This window comes from Schistocerca nitens, chromosome 5 (assembly GCF_023898315.1).
Source record: "Schistocerca nitens isolate TAMUIC-IGC-003100 chromosome 5, iqSchNite1.1, whole genome shotgun sequence".
Lineage (NCBI taxonomy): Eukaryota > Metazoa > Arthropoda > Insecta > Orthoptera > Acrididae > Schistocerca > Schistocerca nitens.
Window position 1 is genome coordinate 712,549,115 of NC_064618.1, and position 20,232 is coordinate 712,569,346.

The 20,232-nt window shown below is 41.4% G+C and overlaps 1 protein-coding gene across 4 annotated transcripts in view; it reads left to right on the forward strand.

Moving 5' to 3' along the window:
* The window catches only part of LOC126260798 (uncharacterized), a 61,021-nt gene that overhangs the window by 20,428 nt on the left and 20,361 nt on the right, over positions 1–20,232 (forward strand). For 2 of the 4 annotated variants that reach the window (XM_049958139.1, XM_049958142.1), the window contains exons 2-3: positions 4,923–5,059; positions 5,874–5,975. Coding sequence is in view for 2 of the 4 variants with exons in the window: in XM_049958142.1 (XP_049814099.1) it covers positions 4,923–4,970 (48 nt within the window). In the remaining 2 variants the exon portion in view is untranslated. The remainder of the gene's footprint in view (positions 1–4,922; positions 5,060–5,873; positions 5,976–20,232) is intronic. The other 2 variants (XM_049958140.1, XM_049958143.1) reach the window with 1 other exon arrangement.

The following is a 20,232-nucleotide window of genomic DNA, read 5'->3' on the forward strand; positions in this document are numbered from 1 at the left end:
TTGTTGATGTTCATCTTATATCCTCCTTTCAAGACACTGTCCATTCCGTTCAGCTGCTCTTTCGGGTCCTTTGCTGTCTCTGACAGAATTACAATGTCATCGGCGAACCTCAAGGTTTTTATTTCTGCTCCATGGATTTTAATACCTACTCCGAATTTTTCTTTTGTTTCCTTTACTGCTTGCTCAATATACAGATTGAGTAACATCGGGGATAGACTACAACCCAGTCTCACTCCCTTCCCGACCACTGCTTCCCTTTCATGCCCCTTGACTCTTATAACTGCCATCTGCTTTTTGTACAAATTGTAAATAGCTTTCGCTCCCTGTATTTATTTTATCCCCGCCACCTTAAGAATATGAAAGAGAGTACTCCAATCAACATTGTCAAAAGCTTTATCTAAGTCTACAAGTGAGATAACTCGTATGGTCATTATTGCCTCACGTGTTCCAACATCTCAACGGAATCCAAACTGATCTTCCCTGAGGTCAGCTTCTACTAGTTTTTCCATTTGTCTGTAAGGAATTCGTGCTGGTATTTTGCAGTCATGACTTATTAATCTGATAGTTCATTAATTTTCACATCTGTCAACACCTGCTTTCTTTGGGATGGGAATTATTATATTCTTCTTGAAGTCTGAGGGTATTTAGCCTGTCTCATACATCTTGCTCACTAGATGGTAGAGTTTTGTCAGGACTGGCTCTCCCATGGCTATCAGTAGTTCTAATGGAATGTTGTCTACTCCCAGGGCCTTGGTTTGACTTAGGTCTTTCAGTGCTCTGTCAGACTCTTCATGCAGTATCATATCTCCCATTTCCATAAAATTGTCCTCAAGAACATTGCCCTTGTATAAACCCTCTATATACTCCTTCCACCTTTCCGCGTTCCATTCTTTGCTTAGAACTGGGTTTCCATCTGAGCTCTTGATATTCGTGCAAGTGGTTCTCTTTTCTCCAAAGGTCTCTTTAATTTTCCTGTAGGCAGTATCTATCTTACCCCTAGTGATATATGCTTCTACATCCTTACATTTGTCCTCTAGCCAACCCTGCTTAGCCGTTTTGCACTTCCTGTCGATTTAATTTTTGAGACGTTTGTATTCCTTTTTGCCTGCTTCATTTACTGCATTTTTGTATTTTCTCCTTCCATCAATTAAATTCAATATCTCTTCTGTTACCCAAGGATTTCTATTAGCCCTCGTCTTTTTACCTACTTGATCCTCTGCTGCTTTCACTATTTCATCTCTCAAAGCTACCCATTCTTCTTCTACTATATTTCTTTCTCCCAATAATATATAAGCTTTAATATAATTTCTGAGCGTTGTTCGAAAATTATTTATTAGTAAGCCATTGTCATGAAGCTGATAATTCCAGATTTTTTTTTTACAGTCAGAAAAAAGCGAGAATTTGAGTTTTCTATTTCTTTCCATATTACAATATCAGTATTCTTATAACTATCAAAATTCCTTTTGTATTCTACTTGAGTCACCAATAACAGGTAAACCAATAAAACCCGAAGAGTTAACGTTGGCCTGCACACACAGTTCGAATGTAGCGGTTGACACAGGTACCTCTTGATGCAGGACGGTGGCGTACATCTGATGGCAGCAACAATGCCACTGGACTGGCAAAATATGAAGGATGGCTACAGAGCACAGTTGCGACACATTGTAAATGTAGCATAGTTCACTCCAGTACTGATACTCTTATCCACTGGCATCAACTGGACACCAAGTATTTTCCACTACATCTTACAAGCTAATGTAGGGATATTTTCTTTCATTTTTGTTCCTGCAAACAAAAAGAAGTTCATGAAGGCTATCCACTGCCCCATACGCTGGGATTGTGCCACAGTGATAAACCCTCTAACTTCTAACTTCGTCTGGCCATTGTCTAAGTTGCCAGTTGTTGAGGATGCATAGATCACCTTGATTTCCTGATGTGTGCGCAGTATTGTAGAATGAAATGTCTCTGCCGAGTCGTTAGAGCTAGAAAGAGTGCATCTACTAGCCAGGACTTCGTTTGACACATCTGATATTAAATGTGTATGGTACATATGCTACTTTCAAAGCTGTACTCCCAACTGTGCTTCAGCAATAAGGTGATGCACACCAGCGTCATACCTAAATCACCTTTATTTTGTTGGTGACATTGTAGTACATTCCTCTGATGAAGATAATCTTTAACAATAAATGAAAGAAAACAGATCAAGTTCGTAAACAGACCTTAGTATTACGTTTAATAAGACCTAAATATTGTACTAAAAGACTTTGAATAGACAGTTTAAAAATTAAGGATGAATCTTACAACCATCTGTTGGACTTGCTCACTGAGCTATACTGACATGCATATTCGATAATACTTGAGAAAATGGAAGAACAAACAGATATACATTGCTGGAAACAAATAATACGTCTGGAAAGGCGACCTCGTTCTGGTTCCAATAACAGCTATACCACCTGTGGGGTAGTAGATGTACTGATAATGATTTCAGTGTAGTCCGCCGAGAGATAACGTACCGACATAGGTGCCAGAACACCATCTGTGTCTACCATCTAATAAAGACTACTCACAGCCAGAAGGCTCCATGTGGTGCAAACGTGTGAAGCAAGCGAACAACCATGCCACACACACTGTAACGCTACGAGTATGTAGGCGAGTTATTCGTCCACATACAACCGATACTGAGGACAACTGAATATGCGTGCTTAGCTGGGTGCTAGCCGGCCGTCCGAACTGAGCTCAGGTGCACAGACCATTAGTGCGTCGCTGAAAATGGGTAAATCCTAAACTTGGATGATTTGGACGGTTGACGCTCGCACCTTCTGCACAAAGCAGAAGATGCGTAAAAAATGGCGGAGTGTCAGACAAGATGAAACCTGGCTTCTTACAGCTCTTTGAGAGTCTATAACAATTCACAGTCAAGTATTAAATAGATCAAAACATTGGTGCTCTCAGACAAATGAGATACGTCAAGTGACACAATAATATTTCAGTATTTTCAGAACTACACGAGTTAATATTTCACAGCAAATAAACATTTTCACAATGAACTTCTGAATTAACAACTCTTAAACGCTTCATGCGATTTCAACAAACGATATCTCAGATGATATCATTGCATTATAGCTATAATCACTGAAAGTCACTTATCTGTGTTGTTGTTGTTGTGGTCTTCAGTCCTGAGACTGGTTTGATGCAGCTCTCCATGCTACTCTATCCTGTGCAAGCTTCTTCATCTCCCAGTACCTACTGCAACCTACATCCTTCTGAATCTGCTTAGTGTATTCATCTCTTGGTCTCCCCCTACGATTTTTACCCTCCACGCTGCCCTCCAATACTAAATTGGTGATCCCTTGAGGCCTCAGAACGTGTCCTACCAACTGATCCCTTCTTCTGGTCAAGTTGTGCCACAAACTCCTCTTCTCCCCAATCCTATTCAGTATCTCCTCATTAGTTATGTGATCTACCCATCTAATCTTCAGCATTCTTCTGTAGCACCACATTTCAAAAGCTTCTATTCTCTTCTTGTCCAAGCTATTTACCGTCCATGTTTCACTTCCATACATGGCTACACTCCATACAAATACTTTCAGAAATGACTTCCTGACACTTAAATCTATACTCGATGTTAACAAATTTCTGTTATCTGTATCTATTTTATTTCTTGATTTATTACGCCTTTTCTATCTTTTTTATTACACAAATGTTCGTCAGAACATCGCATTCTACTCATTCACCTAGCAATTGAACACAGCATCAGTACCTCATATTTTGTCATACTCGTGTTTTTATTTAGTGAACAGTTTACTATTTTGCCACTAACTTTATTTAAATGCTGATATGAAATGCTATTGAAAAGCAGCGCCAATTCAAAAGTAGTCAGTCGCATGTGTTAACGGACACCATATTTGGGAAAAGAACCAAAAGGTTCTTCTGTCAAGAAGGCAAAAATAATCTTTTCAACGATTGTCATTTATCATGAGCGCACTTGCGCAAGATTGCTGGTTTATTTATTTATGGACAGACCTTTATTTACAATTATTGTAAATTATCTGAATGTGACACAATATTTATTACATTTCTTTATTTAAATATTGTTGTAATATGTTAGTTTAGTCTGGTAAGTAAACAAGATGAGTCAAATCATGTCTGTAAATCGTAAGAACGATGTATTTTTTTTTTGGGCGGGGGGCGGCCTTCAACTACTGGGTAATGAGACAGTAGCGGAATACGACGGGAGTGGAATGGAGACTGGGACTTTTCAAGCGAAGAGCTCAAAGGAGCTATTCTGGGCAATTTATGTCGAGTGCTAGAAGGAATCAGACCTGCATGGGCTAATTAGTGACATTCGATCGTGGAGGTGTTTGTTTCTGGGCGGTGAACGGCCGCTATCACACTTTAACTTTTAAAGGGACTTTAGATTTCGAGAGGTCTGAATGTGCCCAATAGTAGGACTAACTTAACCCAGCTGAATGACAGAACTGAGGTCAGGCAGAGTGTGGATTACTATTCTTTGTGTAGTGTAAAACATCATGTTGATCTCTCAACTGCTTTGAACTGATGAATATTTTATGTATTGTGATCACTAAATGGATTTATTTTTCTCGTTTCTTTGATGACTTGTTTAGTTTGAGGACTTTGCTACCTTTCTTGTTTCATACAATGTAACTTAACTGCATTTGGTAGGGGTACTTTTTGTCTGTATTTTAAATGAATATCATAGGACCAATTCCCGTTTATTTGAGAGGTACTTTCTTGAATAAACGTTGTTGAACATAATTCTCTACCGCCTACATCAATTACAGACGTTAAGATAGAAAACTTGTTATTAAATTATTCATTTAACTTTTGTTCTGTATTTCTCTGTATTTTATTATCTCATAGTTCTAGTCATTGAATAGACTATTCGATTTTTTTGACCGCAGGACGTCAGCTACAGATTATTATTTGCAGCGAATTGGCTGTGGGCATGAAATCAGACGTCCAAGGATCGACTCTGTCACTGCAGCTATCTATTTCTTTTAGACAGAGACATGCATAGCCTAAGTACGAGCAACCACAGGTAAAGACGCAGCTAGTTTAGTTTGCTCGAATGGGATGCTATTAGAAAGAACAACTAGCAACTATTCAGCAATAACTATTAGGTACTGTCGCAAGGTGCTACACATGCTTACTACAGACAAGGGGTCAGATCGGGACCTGTGAGTGGCGGGGTAGTCCTTTTTGGAGACCTGGCACACATGTTGACTTAAGCTAAACTCCGTCCGAACAGGCCTTGAAAGGCCCAACGGTACCGGCCGACCAGCTGAGGCCATTATTCTGCTGTGGATGTTAAATGGCTCTTGATGATGATGGCTTGATGACGATGAAGTTTGTGATTGACGAGCGACAAGAAAGGAAGAAATTCTTCAATCAAGCAGTTTTATTGCCAGTATATATGGGGTAGTCATAGCACCTTGCTTTTTCGATTCTATGATAAAAATTGATAACAGTTGTGATGATCAATACGCACAGTTACAACACTTATGGTCGTCCAAAATGAAACTGTTCAATGTTCTAAAGTTCTTTTTATGCAGTCTTAGTCTCTATTTCTAGTTTTCGTAGTGCTAGAATAACGACAAATACGCTCAAAAATTCCTACCTCGTCCATTATTTTTACTGTGTAATAGTTACGAAAACTTTCTTAAGTGTCCATAGTTTAACTAGTAAACAGAGGTATGAAACTGAAAGTTGTAGAAAGCACACTCTTTTTCTGCCTATTACAGCAAGCATTTTCACACCAAAATTTCTATCTATGTATACGTTATGGAGGTATTGATAAGCGAATTGCACGAATTTTGTTTTCAGTTTCACATCAGTTGTTTACTGTGTTTCAGAATTAGAGAAGATTTCGCCACACCCGGCTCAAGGAAGAATGATGCTTCCGACTCTGAAGGAAACACGTAAAACAGTCTCAGACGACACTACTGTGACAAAACGTAAGTGAGCTGCCTTTCAGTGTTAGCATTCGGCACATAAATCAAAGGTGTGACGCAGAACCATCGTATTTGCATGTCGTACTGAGAAAGCACGATAAAGGCAATGTTTCAATGCGGCATTTGTCGACGGTTTGGGTCAACGGCTGAGTGGGTAAGTTTCGGATTGCAATTACTAACGCATGGCAGTCAATCCTTTGTCAGACCTACCATTATTTTCTCGTTGGTACTTCTGGCTTCTTTCACTTCTGGCACTGATTTATATACATGAAAAATTCTCAGTGGTTCGCAGTCCTCATTAACTGTAGGTCTTGCTATAATTGACTGGGTAAGTCAGTTCAGTTGTCGGGAGAAGCATGCCTAGTAAAGCACTGTGCTGTTCGAAGCAGCCTTCGAGTTGATCACATCTTCAAACATTTTCTTACTTCAAGTGGAAAACCTTAACGGAGTTTGCAGTGGTCTCTGAAGACGCCAAAAATTGTACCAATAATTGTAGTAGCTGTCAATTGAAAAGTAGTAATAATGTAAATATGACAGTATGGAATTTGGTAGTTGCTGAAGTAGGGGTTTTGGGCTGACTGACTTCTGTACTGCAGTTTATAACTAGTATGTAGGTTTGTTACAGGTCGTGATGTTTGTGTGGTGGCAATAACAACAGGAAGCTATCGAGAACTTAAACAAGTTTACCTTCACATAGTGTGGAAACGTAAACTCGTGTAATCACTCATTTTACAGAACCTCTACTTTTGCAGTGTCATCTAACAGTCGCGAATATTCTTGGTGGTTAGAACTGACCATGTATGCTTGTGTGCATTCTATCCGAAAGGTCCGTCTGTTTGACCATGTCATTGCATCGCACGCCCAGTTAGATTGCCTGCTGCCAGAAAATTTACATGACTACCATAAGACGTCTACTTCAGCGGCCCCTCACTGCGCATATGCCCCCGTATCTAGCACAATCCAAACGCTAAGTCTCACTAGTGTGTTAGCCGTGCCTATCTTAAAAACAGAGACATTTGCTATTTCTTTATCTGTTGGTGCTGTCTACCACTGAAACAAGCTATTTTGAACTCCGTGCCCTGTTACTTAATGAAGAGAAACTGAAGCAGTTCTTTCTGTCTACCTTGTAACTCATCTCCGCCCCTTACCCCACCCTCAATGTATTAACACACATTACCAGTGCCTCTCTGTCTTCCTGTTAGGACTGATTTTCATTTGTGTCAGTATCGACAATTTTTTTCCCCTAAGTCTACATGATTTGCGTTATATCACGTTTGTCTTTCTTTCCCCCTTCCATCTGTCGGTTGCTGCTAGCGCTCAAAATTTAAATCCACGAGGAGTCATAAAATGAACAAGCACAGTGGTGACTGAGGAAAACACATAGCGCTCTGAATGATTTCAAGACGGTTGTGTATACACTGCTAAGCCAAAACATTATGACCGCGACGTTGGATGCCGCCTGATGGCGTTACAGGCACGTGACGCGGTAACAAAAGTATATAAGCGGAGCAGACATGGACGGGGAATCACCCTAGCCAAGATATGGGCTGCAAATGGGGAAATCCATTGATATAAGCTACTCTGACAAAGGGCAGATTATTATTACGCACAGCCTGTGAACGAGTATCTCGATAACGGCGAAGCTGATGGATTGTTCACGTGCTACTGTCGTGAGCATCTACGGAAAAAGGTAGAAGGACAGTGAAGCTACCACTAGGCACTAAATGGTTGGACGTCCACCACTCTTCATAGGAACTAGGCTCTGAGCACTATGGGACTTAATTTCTAAGGTCATCAGTCCCCTAGAACTTAGAACTACTTAAACCTAACTAACCTAAGGACATCACACACATCCGCGCCCGAGGCAGGACTCGAACCTGCGACCGTAGCGGTCGCGTGGTTCCAGACTGTAGCGCCTACAACCGCTCGGCCACCCTGGCCGGCTAGGAACTAGGGTTCTGAGGCTTGACTGCTCTGTAAAGTAGGAGAGATGGTGATCTGTGGCATCTCTGCCGAAAGAGCACAATGCTGGTGCACGCACAAGTGTTGCGGAGCACACCGTTCATTGCAGATTGTTGAACATGTTGCTCCGCAGCAGACCACCCCTACGTGTTCACATGTTGACACAAAGAGGTGGCCAGTTACGATTGCAGTGGGCACGGGTCCATCGGGATTCGACCAGCAATCAATGGAAACGAGTCAGCTCTTCGGATCAATCACATTTTTGCTAAACTTGGTCGTTGGTCGTCTCTACAAGCGCATCATCAAGGTGAACGGCGGCTCGAAACATGCTGCGCACCACAGATGCAGGCTTGTGGGAGCAGTATTATGCTGTGGGAGACATTATCCTGCGTTTGCACGGAACCTGTGGTAGTAGTCGAAGACACGCTGGCAGCTGCGAACCACCTGCATCCCTTCATCATTGATGTCTTCCTCGACGGCGTTGTCATCTTTCAGCAACATAATTCCCCGTGTCAAGGAACCAGAACTGTGGTATAATGGTTTGAGGAGCATCATAGTGAACTCATGTTGATGTCTCGGCGACCAAATTCACCTTGTGTAAATCCTACGGAACCCATCTGGGTCGCTGTCGAGTGCCATAACCGAGTACACATATCAGCGTCCCGTTATTTACGCGGATTGCATGACCTGTGCGTAGACACTTAATGTCACATACCTCCACAAACCAACGAAAAAAGTGTCGGATCTCTCTTATGCAGAATCAGTGACGTATTTCGTTCCAAAGACGGACAAAAAGGTATTAAGCAGATGGTCATAATGTATTGGCACAACGGTGTGTACTGTCAGGTAATTCAGTATGTTCTCGGGAATTACCACGATAAAAACTCATGATAAGCTGACCGAAGTGCCCTCAATCCCAGGTGAAATAATAATGTGGTCGACTAATACAAGTTCTGGGTTTCATGCAGACACTCCTGCTGCGGTAGAGATAACAGAAGCATCGCAGTGAGGCAACTACACTCATGCTCATAAATTAAGGATAATTGCAGAATGTGGTGCCACACAACGTGGCACTACACAAAACTGGCGCTAATAGCACAGGACATAAGGAACACATATGACACAGATCTGTAAGTCCACGGTATTGGTGATAAGTTAAGAAAACCGTCCCGAAACAAATATGATACAAAACGCCACTGTTTCCTGCGCGTGTACCCCGACATCAGTGTGGGATATGATCACCATGCGCACGTACACAGGCCGCACGACGGGTTGGCATACTCTGCATCAAGTGGTCGAGCAGCTGCTGGGGTGTAGCCTCTCATTCTTGCTCCAGTGCCTGTCGAAGCTCCTGAAGTGCGCTAGGGGTTTGAAGACGTGCAGCGATACGTCGACCGAGAGCATCCCAGACGTGCTAGATGGGGTTTAGGTCTGGAGAACAGTCAGGCCACCCCATTCGCGCCCGATATCTTCTGTTTCAAGGTACTCCTCCACGATGGCAGCTCGATGGGGCCGTGCGTTATCATCCATCAGGAGGAAGGTGGGATCCACTACACCCCTGAAAAGGTGGACATACTGGTGCAAAATGACGTCCCAATACATCTGACCTATTACAGTTCCTCTGTCAGAGACATGCAGGGGTGTACGTGCACCAGTCATAATCCCACCCCACACCATCAAACCACGACCTCCATACAGGTCCCTTTCAAGGGCGTTAAGGGGTTGGTATCTGGTTCCTGTTCACGCCAGATAAGAACCCGGCGAGAATCACTGTTCAGACTATACCTGGACTCGTCTGTGAACATAACCTGGGACCATTGTGTTCTTGACACCAGGCTTTACGGGTTCTCCTCTGACCAGGGGTCAGTGGAGTGCACCTTGCAGGTCTCCGGGCGAATGAACCATGTCTATTCAGTCATCTGTAGAATGTGTGTCTGGAGACAACTGTTCCAGTGGCTGTGGTAAGGTCCCGAGCGAGGCTACCTGCAGTGCTCCGTGGCCGTCTGCGAGCACTGATGGTGAGATATCGGTCTTCTTGTGGCGTTGTACGTACGTAGCGCCTGGACACGTTTCCTGTCTGTTGGAATCGTTGCCATAATCTTGAGATCACACTTTGTGACACACGGAGGGCCCGTACTACGACCTGCTGTGTTTGACCAGCCTCTAGTCGCCCTAGTATTCTACCCCTCATAAAGTCATCAATATGTGTTCTTTGAGCCATTTTCAACACACAGTCACCATTAGCACGTCTGAAAACGTCCTCACACTTACTCGCTGCACCGTACTCCGACATGCACCAGCACACCTCTGCATATGTGGGCTGCTGACAGCGCCACCGTGCGACTACCGCAGGTCAAATGCACCGCATGGTCATACCCCGAAGTGACGTAAACCCGCAAACCGCCCATCAGAGCGTTGTTTCACCATATATCAGCATTATCCTCAATTTATGAGTATGAATGTAGAAACGTACCCCGAAGTTGAAGTACACGGGGCAGTACGAGTCTTGTGGACAAAACGGTTAACTTGCACATAGATTCACCGTGAAATTCTGGCACTATATGGCACACATTCAGTGTCGCATCTAGTCTTAGTGAAATGGTGCCGACAATTTTACCAAGGCCGCACAGACGAGGGTAACGCTGATCTGGAAGGAATACCACCGTCATCGACCACAGACGGCAGTGAACAAGCAATCGAGGAATTGAATCGTAGCAGTCGCAGAGTTTCTGACGTTGAGGACTTTCATACAGTGGATCTTGAATAGCTCCAAGACCAAGAAGCAGATTTCTATCGTCGAGCAATTAATAGTTTGTAGAACGTTCCGACCAGTGACTATTTAAAAAAATAGTGTCACTCTGAAGTAAAGTGCATCATTCAATATAAGGCACTTGACCTGCAGTTATAATGTGGAATTTAGTTATAGAAGTCCCCTCGTACCTGCACGTAATTCGTTTTCATGTTATCCTTTTATGAACGAGTAAAATCTGTGTTTTTCTTCTATGTTATTTCCGTCATACAAATTTCTAATTGTGTGATTCTACATTAGCTATAACTTATAAAATACTTTTCTGACTGCCGAGAATAATGGAGCGTCCTCCTCATATGAATGAAGCAGCAGATTTCACAGCATTCCAGAGGTGGACCAAACAGCTCCCTGTTAATGTGGCCTGTAGTAGAACAGGGTGACGTCACGATACATGAGAGGCCAGCGCCCATGGGCTCCGATGCTAATACAGTCCTGCCCATGGATGTATAATAAGGGGAGACGGTGTTATATGCTTACGCTGTACGTTGATTTGGGGCCGGTGATTGGGACCTGCCGGCTTTTTAGATGCCTCATAGTACTAGTAGACTCCTGTTTACGATTGCTTCTTGTGAGTAGCTTCTGTCATGTGTACTCAACAAATGCCATAAATAATAAATATTGCATTGCTTTCGTAAATAAGACTATGTCAGAAAGGTGTTTCCACAAGTTTTTCTGATGCAAAATGCGTAATTGATCAGGTAATATGGCACATTTGGCGTTGTTTAGGTAAAGTCTTTTATTATACGTTTCGAATAACAAAGGAGAGTAAAATAAGATGTTGAAAGGCTGTTTTCATAATCCATTTAAATTGTCTTTCACTGTACTTACGTCGATATTCGGTAACCGATGAAGCCAGTATTCGGAAAGCAATGCTTGTTTGCTTACTGCTACTGATTCTTATTCGTCAAATTTTCAACTTTGAAATCATACGTACAACATTTTTAATCTTAACGTTTGTAAGAAACTTACCTACGTTCTTTGCTGGACCATAAATGTGTGCTACAAAGCCTAACAGATTGAAATTAACCACAGTACACAGATATATGATCTACACTGCCAACTCTTGAAAAAAATGCTTAAGATAAAATTCCAGTTACACTATTATTGTCTACAAGGCCTAAGAAATGTACGAATTATTACATTTTTCCAACTTGTATGCCAACAGAAAAAATCACTGTGGACAGGTATTGAGAAGACGGAAGCAAAATAGAAAATATAGAGAAAGAAAGTAGTGTACCTGTTTTTCAGTTTTATTATTTACAAAGAAAAGTTAAGACGTCCATGAGAAAGTCCTAAAAGAGTAGCTATGGTTCAATGTGTTCAGTAGAAATTTGTTTTACTCTATTTTTACTCAACAGAGATTACGATTTTATTAACATATTTCAAAGTATTTGTACTTTATGTCAAATCCATAAGAAGGCATACAGTACAAATTGCGCTTGCTGTCAGTTACTCTGTGTAACTGAAAATATGGGTAAGGGCACTTAACTTACCTTTCTGAATTAAAGGATTCCGATTAAATGTAAATGAGGAGACAGAAGACAAGGACACACCACGGTCTATGAAAAATGAGCTATTCTTGAACAGAGACCATGTCAATGTAAATTCAAAACTGTAAAGCTTGGTGTACTGTATACAATTCAGTCAAACGCATAAACATGGGAAAATCCAGGATCATTTACTTAGTTCAAAGATGTGACTTCCTTTCTTTGGCGTCACTTTATTGAAGAACTTTTATTTCTTTCTTGCACCTCTCCTGAGGGTTTTCCTGCTACTAACGCCTCCTCACGTTTTTCGTTAAAACTGTGAGAGAGTGCCAGAAACAAGAAAACACAATGCACAACGAGTTCCATATCCACGTGCTTTTTGTAACCTTCTGCCTTTCTGCTGCTGGTGGTGTTCCTCTATTTCCAAAGAAAATTAAAACTTGTGGAAGACTGCAACTGTGCAAACAATGGGTTTGTTCGTAAATAAGTTTTTTGTTATCAGTCACGATTTCCTATTTTTTTTTGTGTTACGCATTATGCTTTTCGGGAAATGTTTCTCATTTTCAAGAGCATTTTTCTCTGCTTACTATTTCGTTTTTTGTAATGTTTTTGATGTATGAGGTTCTGCTTTGCAGTATATAGAAACGTCGATTTGTAGCTGATTATCGATATTTATACATAGTTACTGGCGAAATTAGGAAGAACTTGTAAGAGCAATTTTTCTGTGGTCCATTTGCGCAGCGTTTCACGGATACTAAACATGATTTAGTTAACAGAGATAATGCTATAGGTCTTCCACAGAGTATGATACACTTTCGTACAGAGGGTCTTTATGATATCAATATGGATTAGAATTTGTTATATCTCATTACAATGGTGCTTTTTATATGTTGGAATATCTATCTAAGAATACTGTCGAAGCATCTGAAATTCAAGTTTCAAGTATGCCATGCTCTGCACTACAGCATTGTCTCTGTTGATTACATCTAAAACATCTTTATACTCTTTGTTTATGTGTTTTTTTTCTCGACAGATGCTGTGCACAGAAAATTGTGTATGATGTTGAATATGAGCGAGGCTGTGCTCAAATGGACCACAAGAAAACTAAGTGTGAGGGAAGTGCCCTCTCTGCATGCGCAATCGGAATACTTGTGGCCAAAATCAGCTGTCTCATTGTTATTATTGTAAATGGGCTAATTTTGGTAGTTCAGGATGTAGCGTCGGCGCCAGTTGACGTGCCCAAAAGCGACAGTGACTTCTCCTGGCGTGCATACAGTACATAAGGGCACTCCAGCACTCTCGGCCCCAACTCCTTACTCTCCACATCCCGACACACAGAAACTTTAACGGGTTCCCTATCTTTGACTCTGAACTGTATCTGAAAATTACGTATTCTTCCAGCTATAGTTTTTTTTTTTTTGGTCATCAGTCTGCTGACTGGTTTGATGCGGCCCGCCACGAATTCCTTTCCTGTGCTAACCTCTTCATCTCAGAGTAGCACTTGCAACCTACGTCCTCAATTATTTGCTTGACGTATTCCAGTCTCTGTCTTCCTCTGCAGTTTTTGCCCTCTACAGCTCCCTCTAGTACCATGGAAGTCATTCCCTCATGTCTTAGCAGATGTCCTATCATCCTGTCCCTTCTCCTTATCAGTGTTTTCCACATATTCCTTTCCTCTCCGATTCTGCGCAGAACCTCCTCATTCCTTACCTTATCAGTCCATCTAATTTTCAACATTCGTCTATAGCACCACATCTCAAATGCTTCGATTCTCTTCTGTTCCCGTTTTCCCACAGTCCATGTTTCACTACCATACAATGCTGTACTCCAGACGTACATCCTCTGAAATTTCTTCCTCAAATTAAGGCCGGTATTTGATATTAGTAGACTTCTCTTGGCCAGAAATGCCTTTTTTGCCATAGCGAGTTTGCTTTTGATGTCCTCCTTGCTCCGTCCGTCATTGGTTATTTTACTGCCTAGGTAGCAGAATTCCTTAACTTCATTGACTTCGTGACCATCAATCCTGATGTTAAGTTTCTCGCTGTTCTCATTTCTACTACTTCTCATTACCTTCGTGTTTCTCCGAGTTACTCTCAAACCATACTGTGTACTCATTAGACTGTTCATTCCGTTCAGCAGATCATTTAATTCTTCTTCACTTTCACTCAGGATAGCAATGTCATCAGCGAATCGTATCATTGATATCCTTTCACCTTGTATTTTAATTCCACTCCTGAACCTTTCTTTTATTTCCATCATTGCTTCCTCGATGTACAGATTGAAGAGTAGGGGCGAAAGGCTACAGCCTTGTCTTACACCCTTCTTAATACGAGCACTTCGTTCTTGATCGTCCACTCTTATTATTCCCTCTTGGTTGTTGTACATATTGTATATGACCCGTCTCTCCCTATAGCTTACCCCTACTTTTTTCAGAATCTCGAACAGCTTGCACCATTTTATATTGTCGAACGCTTTTTCCAGGTCGACAAATCCTATGAAAGTGTCTTGATTTTTCTTTAGCCGTGCTTCCATTATTAGCCGTAACGTCAGAATTGCCTCTCTCGTCCCTTTACTTTTCCTAAAGCCAAACTGATCGTCACCTAGGGCATTCTCAATTTTCTTTCCCATTCTTCAGTATATTATTCTTGTAAGCAGCTTCGATGCATGAGCTGTTAAGCTGATTGTGCGATAATTCTCGCACTTGTCAGCTCTTGCCGTCTTCGGAATTGTGTGGATGATGCTTTTCCGAAAGTCAGATGGTATGTCTCCAGACTCATATATTCTACACACCAACGTGAGTAGTCGTTTTGTTGCCACTTCCCCCAATGATTTTAGAAATTCTGATGGAATGTTATCTATACCTTCTGCCTTATTTGACCGTAAGTCCTCCAAAGGTCTTTTAAATACCGATTCTAATACTGGATCCCCTATCTCTTCTAAATCGACTCCTGTTTCTTCTTCTGTCACATCAGACAAATCTTCACCCTCATAGAGGCTTTCAATGTATTCTTTCCACCTATCTGCTCTCTCCTCTGCATTTAACAGTGGTAATTCCCGTTGCACTCTTAATGTTGCCACCGTAGCTTTTAATGTCACCAAAGGTTGTTTTGACTTTCCTGTATGCTGAGTCTGTCCTTCCGACAATCATATCTTTTTCGATGTCTTCACATTTTTCCTGTAGCCATTTCGTCTTAGCTTCCCTGCGCTTCCTATTTATTTCATTCCTCAGCGACTTGTATTTCTGTATTCCTGATTTTCCCGGAACATGTTTGTACTTCCTCCTTTCATCAATCAACTGAAGTATTTCTTCTGTTACCCATGGTTTCTTCGCAGCTACCTTCTTTGTACCTATGTTTCCCTTCCCAAATTCAGTGATGGCCCTTTCTAGAGATGTCCATTCCTCTTCAACTGTACTGCCTACTGCGCTATTCCTTATTGCTGTATCTATAGCGTTAGAGAACTTCAAACGTATCTCGTCATTCCTTAGTACTTCCGTATCCCACTTCTTTGTGTATTGATTCTTCCTGACTAATGTCTTGAACTTCAGCCTACTCTTTATCACTACTATATTGTGATCTAAGTCTATATCTGCTCCTGGGTACGCCTTACAACCCAGTATCTGATTTCGGAATCTCTGTCTGACCATGATGTAATCTAATTGAAATCGTGCCGTATCCCGGCCTTTTCCAAGTATACCTCCTCCTCTTGTGATTCTTGAACAGGGTATTCGCTATTACTAGCTGAAACTTGTTACAGAACTCAATTAGTCTTTCTCCTCTTTCATTCCTCGTCCCAAGCCCATATTCTCCTGTAACCTTTTCTTCTACTACTTCCCCTACAACTGCATTCCAGTCGCCCATGACTATTAGATTTTCGTCCCCCTTTACATACTGCATTGCCCTTTCAATATCCTCATACACTTTCTCTATCTGTTCATCTTCAGCTTGCGACGTCGGCATGTATACCTGAACTATCGTTGTCGGTGTTGGTCTGCTGTCGATTCTGATTAGAACAACCCGGTCACTGAACTGTTCACAGTAACACACCCTCTGCCCTACCTTCCTATTCATAACGAATCTTACACCTGTTATACCATTTTCTGCTGCTGTTGATATTACCCGATACTCATCTGACCAGAAATCCTTGTCTTCCTTCCACTTCACTTCACTGACCCCTACTATATCCAGATTGAGCCTTTGCATTTCCCTTTTCAGATTTTCTAGTTTCCCTACCACGTTCAAGCTTCTGACATTCCACGCCCCGACTCGTAGAACGTTATCCTTTGGTTGATTATTCAATCTTTTTCTCATGGTAACCTCCCCCTAGGCAGTCCCCTCCCGGAGATCCGAATAGGGGACTATTCCGGAATCTTTTGCCAATGGAGAGATCATCATGACACTTTCTTCAATTACAGGCCACATGTCCTGTGGATACACGTTACGTGTCTTTAATGCAGTGGTTTCCATTGCCTTCTGCATCCTCATGTCGTTGATCATTGCTGATTCTTCCGCCTTTAGGGGCAATTTCCCAGCCCTAGGACAAGAGAGTGCCCTGAACCTCTATCCGCTCCTCCGCCCTCTTTGCAAAGTTCGTTGGCAGAATGAGGCTGACTTCTTATGGCGGAAGTCCTTGGCCGCCAATGCTGATTATTTATCAAAATTTAGGCAGTGGCGGGTATCGAAGTACTAGCGCCAACATCCTCTCCTAAGATCAAGGCCCCTAAACCTCATCAAGTGTTGTGGCCGCCACAACTCTGCTGTCGCTCTTCTTTGTTACGCCCATCGTCTATCGATCAAACGTTCCCAACCCCAACTTTGCCCTCGCCCCCCAACTACACTACTAGACGATCCGACTGTATTGCCTCTTCATTTCTCCACCTCCTTTCTTACCCTCTAAGCTCTTACTGGGACCTGACCTCCTAGAACCTGCTAGAATGAGCTTCGTAAACTACATAATTTCACCAGCTACAACATAACCATATGTGGCCTTTTTGTAGTAATATAATCCCAAGGAAACTTCTCGTATTGCACTTAACATACATGTTGGGAATTACTTGAAAAGACAGAAGTGCAAAAGATAATGGAAGAAATTGAGGAAAAAGGCGTAATGAAAATGACATGGAGAGGGGGTGGGGAGAATATGAAGTGAACAGGAATAGTGGATGTACCAAGTAATTTCTTTTCTGGATTCTAGCAGATAACAGAAAGGCAGAGACGACCACCTAATGGAAGGTTGGTGCATGACATTGGAAAGAGTTAAGATCGACATAGATGAGTGTAGCTGACAACATTAATGCTTGCTACCATCTACGGGAGGCCTTTATCCAATTGTGTATGCCAAATGGCTGATGATAATGAAGATGATGATAAAACTCATTAAAGAGCGAGAAAAAAGAAAGGTTTCTTTCACCAAGCAGTCAGCGACGTACCTATTTTTTTTTTTTTTAATTTTAGACGTCTAGTTCCGCAGGACTAAATTGAGGAGCAGATCTCTATGGTCATGGAACGTGTCAGTACATGATAAAACAAAATGTTTATGAATCCTAAAAAGACGTCAAGCTATATGTTTACTTAAACGCAAACAACAGTATAACACAGGACTAATTTCTAAATAGACTTGTGGCTGGTTGGAGTATTGCTCTTACTTTACAGAACTGTAAAAGAAAACCACTTCAGAAATCACAAAAGTAGCCTCTCCCGTGCTCTAACTTTACAGTTTGTTTCATTAGTTACTTATTAGTCAGAAGCCCAATCACACATTCGCACATACCAAGAAACTCTTTCAAACGCACGCATCACATGGAACTGAAAAAAAAAAAAAAAAAAAAAACGATGAGACTGATGGGCATCATTATTTTACCCACTTTGTTCTGAGAACGCCGCAACTGTTTTCGTAAATTACACTGTAGGAAATACTCCAACCAGCCACAAGTCTATTTAGAAATTATTTTATTGTGCTGTTACTAGTTTTGAGCCTGAGCCCATCGTCAGATGGTAGCGCTGATTTCTTGAAAATTTTTACGTGTAGTCCTAAATATCGACATCAAACAGAAAATAGAAAACTGGTCACTGTAGTGACGATAATCATTATTAACTACATTGCAGTAATATAACATTAAGAAAACAAATACTACACTGCTCAGAAATTTTGATAATGTTGTGAATCATAAACCATATACTATAGACCACGCCATGGTGGGACGGTCTGCGTGCCCCAACGAAACAGAAAGCTGTACTGCAGTTACAACCACAGTGCAGGGGTATCTGTTGAGAGTTCATACAACCGTGTGCCGTGTGGTTCCGAAGAGGGCAGCAGTCTTTTCAGTAGTTGCAGGAGCGGCAGTCTGGATGACGGACTGATCTCGCCTTAAATGAACCAACATGACCTTACTGTGCTGGTATTGCGAACGGCTGAAATCAAAAGGAAACTACAGCCGATATATTTCCCGAGGGCATTTACCTCTACTGCATGGGTAAATTATGACGGCATTCTCTTGGGTAAAATATTCATGAGGCAAAATAGCCCTCCATTTGAATCTCCGGGCGGGTACTACTGTGGAGGAAGTCGTCATCTGGAGAAGCAAATCTTGCAATCTACGGGCCAGAGCGTCTAATGTTAGAACCATTAATCGGGCAAGTAGGCTAGGAAATTTAAAAGTGGTTGAAGCTAAATTTAGTCAGCATTAGTGGACCTGGCTCCCAGAATGAACAGGACTTCTGGTCAGGCGAGTATAGCTTCACAAATACAGTATCAAATAGTGGTAATGCAGGAGTAGGTCTAGTAACGAATAAGAAAAAAGGAATCTTGGTAAGTTAATTTGAACAGTATAGTGAACGAATTACCGTAGCCATGGTGGACATGAAGCCAACACACAGCAGTACAAGTTTATATGCCGACTAGCTCTGCAAATAATGAAAAGCTTCAAAAAAAGTATGGCGAGATGAAAGAGATTATTCAGATAAGAAAATTTAATTGTGATTGGAGACAGGAATTCGGTAGTAATAGCAGAAAAAAAAGGAAAAACAGTGGATGAAATGGACTGGGGGAAAGGGATGAAAGAGGAAGCTACTTGGTAGAATTTTGCACAGAACATAATTTAACTATCGTTAACACTCGATTTAGTAATTATGAAAGAAGACTGTATACGTGGAAGAGACTTGAACACATTTGAAAGTGTTAGACTGATTATATAATGGTAAGAGTGAGATGGTGGAAATAGATTTTAAACTGTATATTTCCGGGTGTAGATGTGGACTCTGATCACAATTTGTTGGTCATAAAATGTGGATTACAACTGAAGGAATTGCAAAAAGCTAGGAAATGAAGGGGATTTGAACTGGATAAGATAAGGTACCAGAGGTTGTTGAACATTTCAGAGGGAGCATTAGACGACAATTGACTAGAATACAGGAAAGGAATACAGTAGAAGACGAATGGGTAGCTTTGAGAGATGAAATAGTGGTGGAAGTAGAGGACCAAATAGGTAAAAAGACAAGGCCTAGCAGAAATCCACGGATATCACAGGACATATCAAATTTAATAGATGAAAAGTGAACATTTAAAAATCAAGCAGGTGAAAGGAATTAATAACCTCTAAAAATGAAACTGACAGGAAATGCAAAACAGTTAAGCAGAAATGGCTAGAGGACAAATGCAGTTATATACAAACATATATAACTAGAACAAAGGTAGATACCAGCTAATGGAAAATTAAGGAGTTGTTTGGTAAAGAGAAAAGCAACTGTATGAATATCAAGGACTCAGTACAAAGCAAATAAGAGAAAGCTGAAAGTGGAAGGAGTATATAGAAGTTCTTATACGAGGGAAATGTACTTGAAGGCATTGTTATGGAAAGAGAAGAAAACGTAGAAGAAGATGAGAAAGGAGATAAGAACCTAAAAGAATAATTTGACAGAGCACTGAAAGAGCTAAGTTGAAACAAGGCCTCTGGAATAGACAACATTCCATCAGAACTACTGACAGCCGTGGGAGAGCCAGCCAC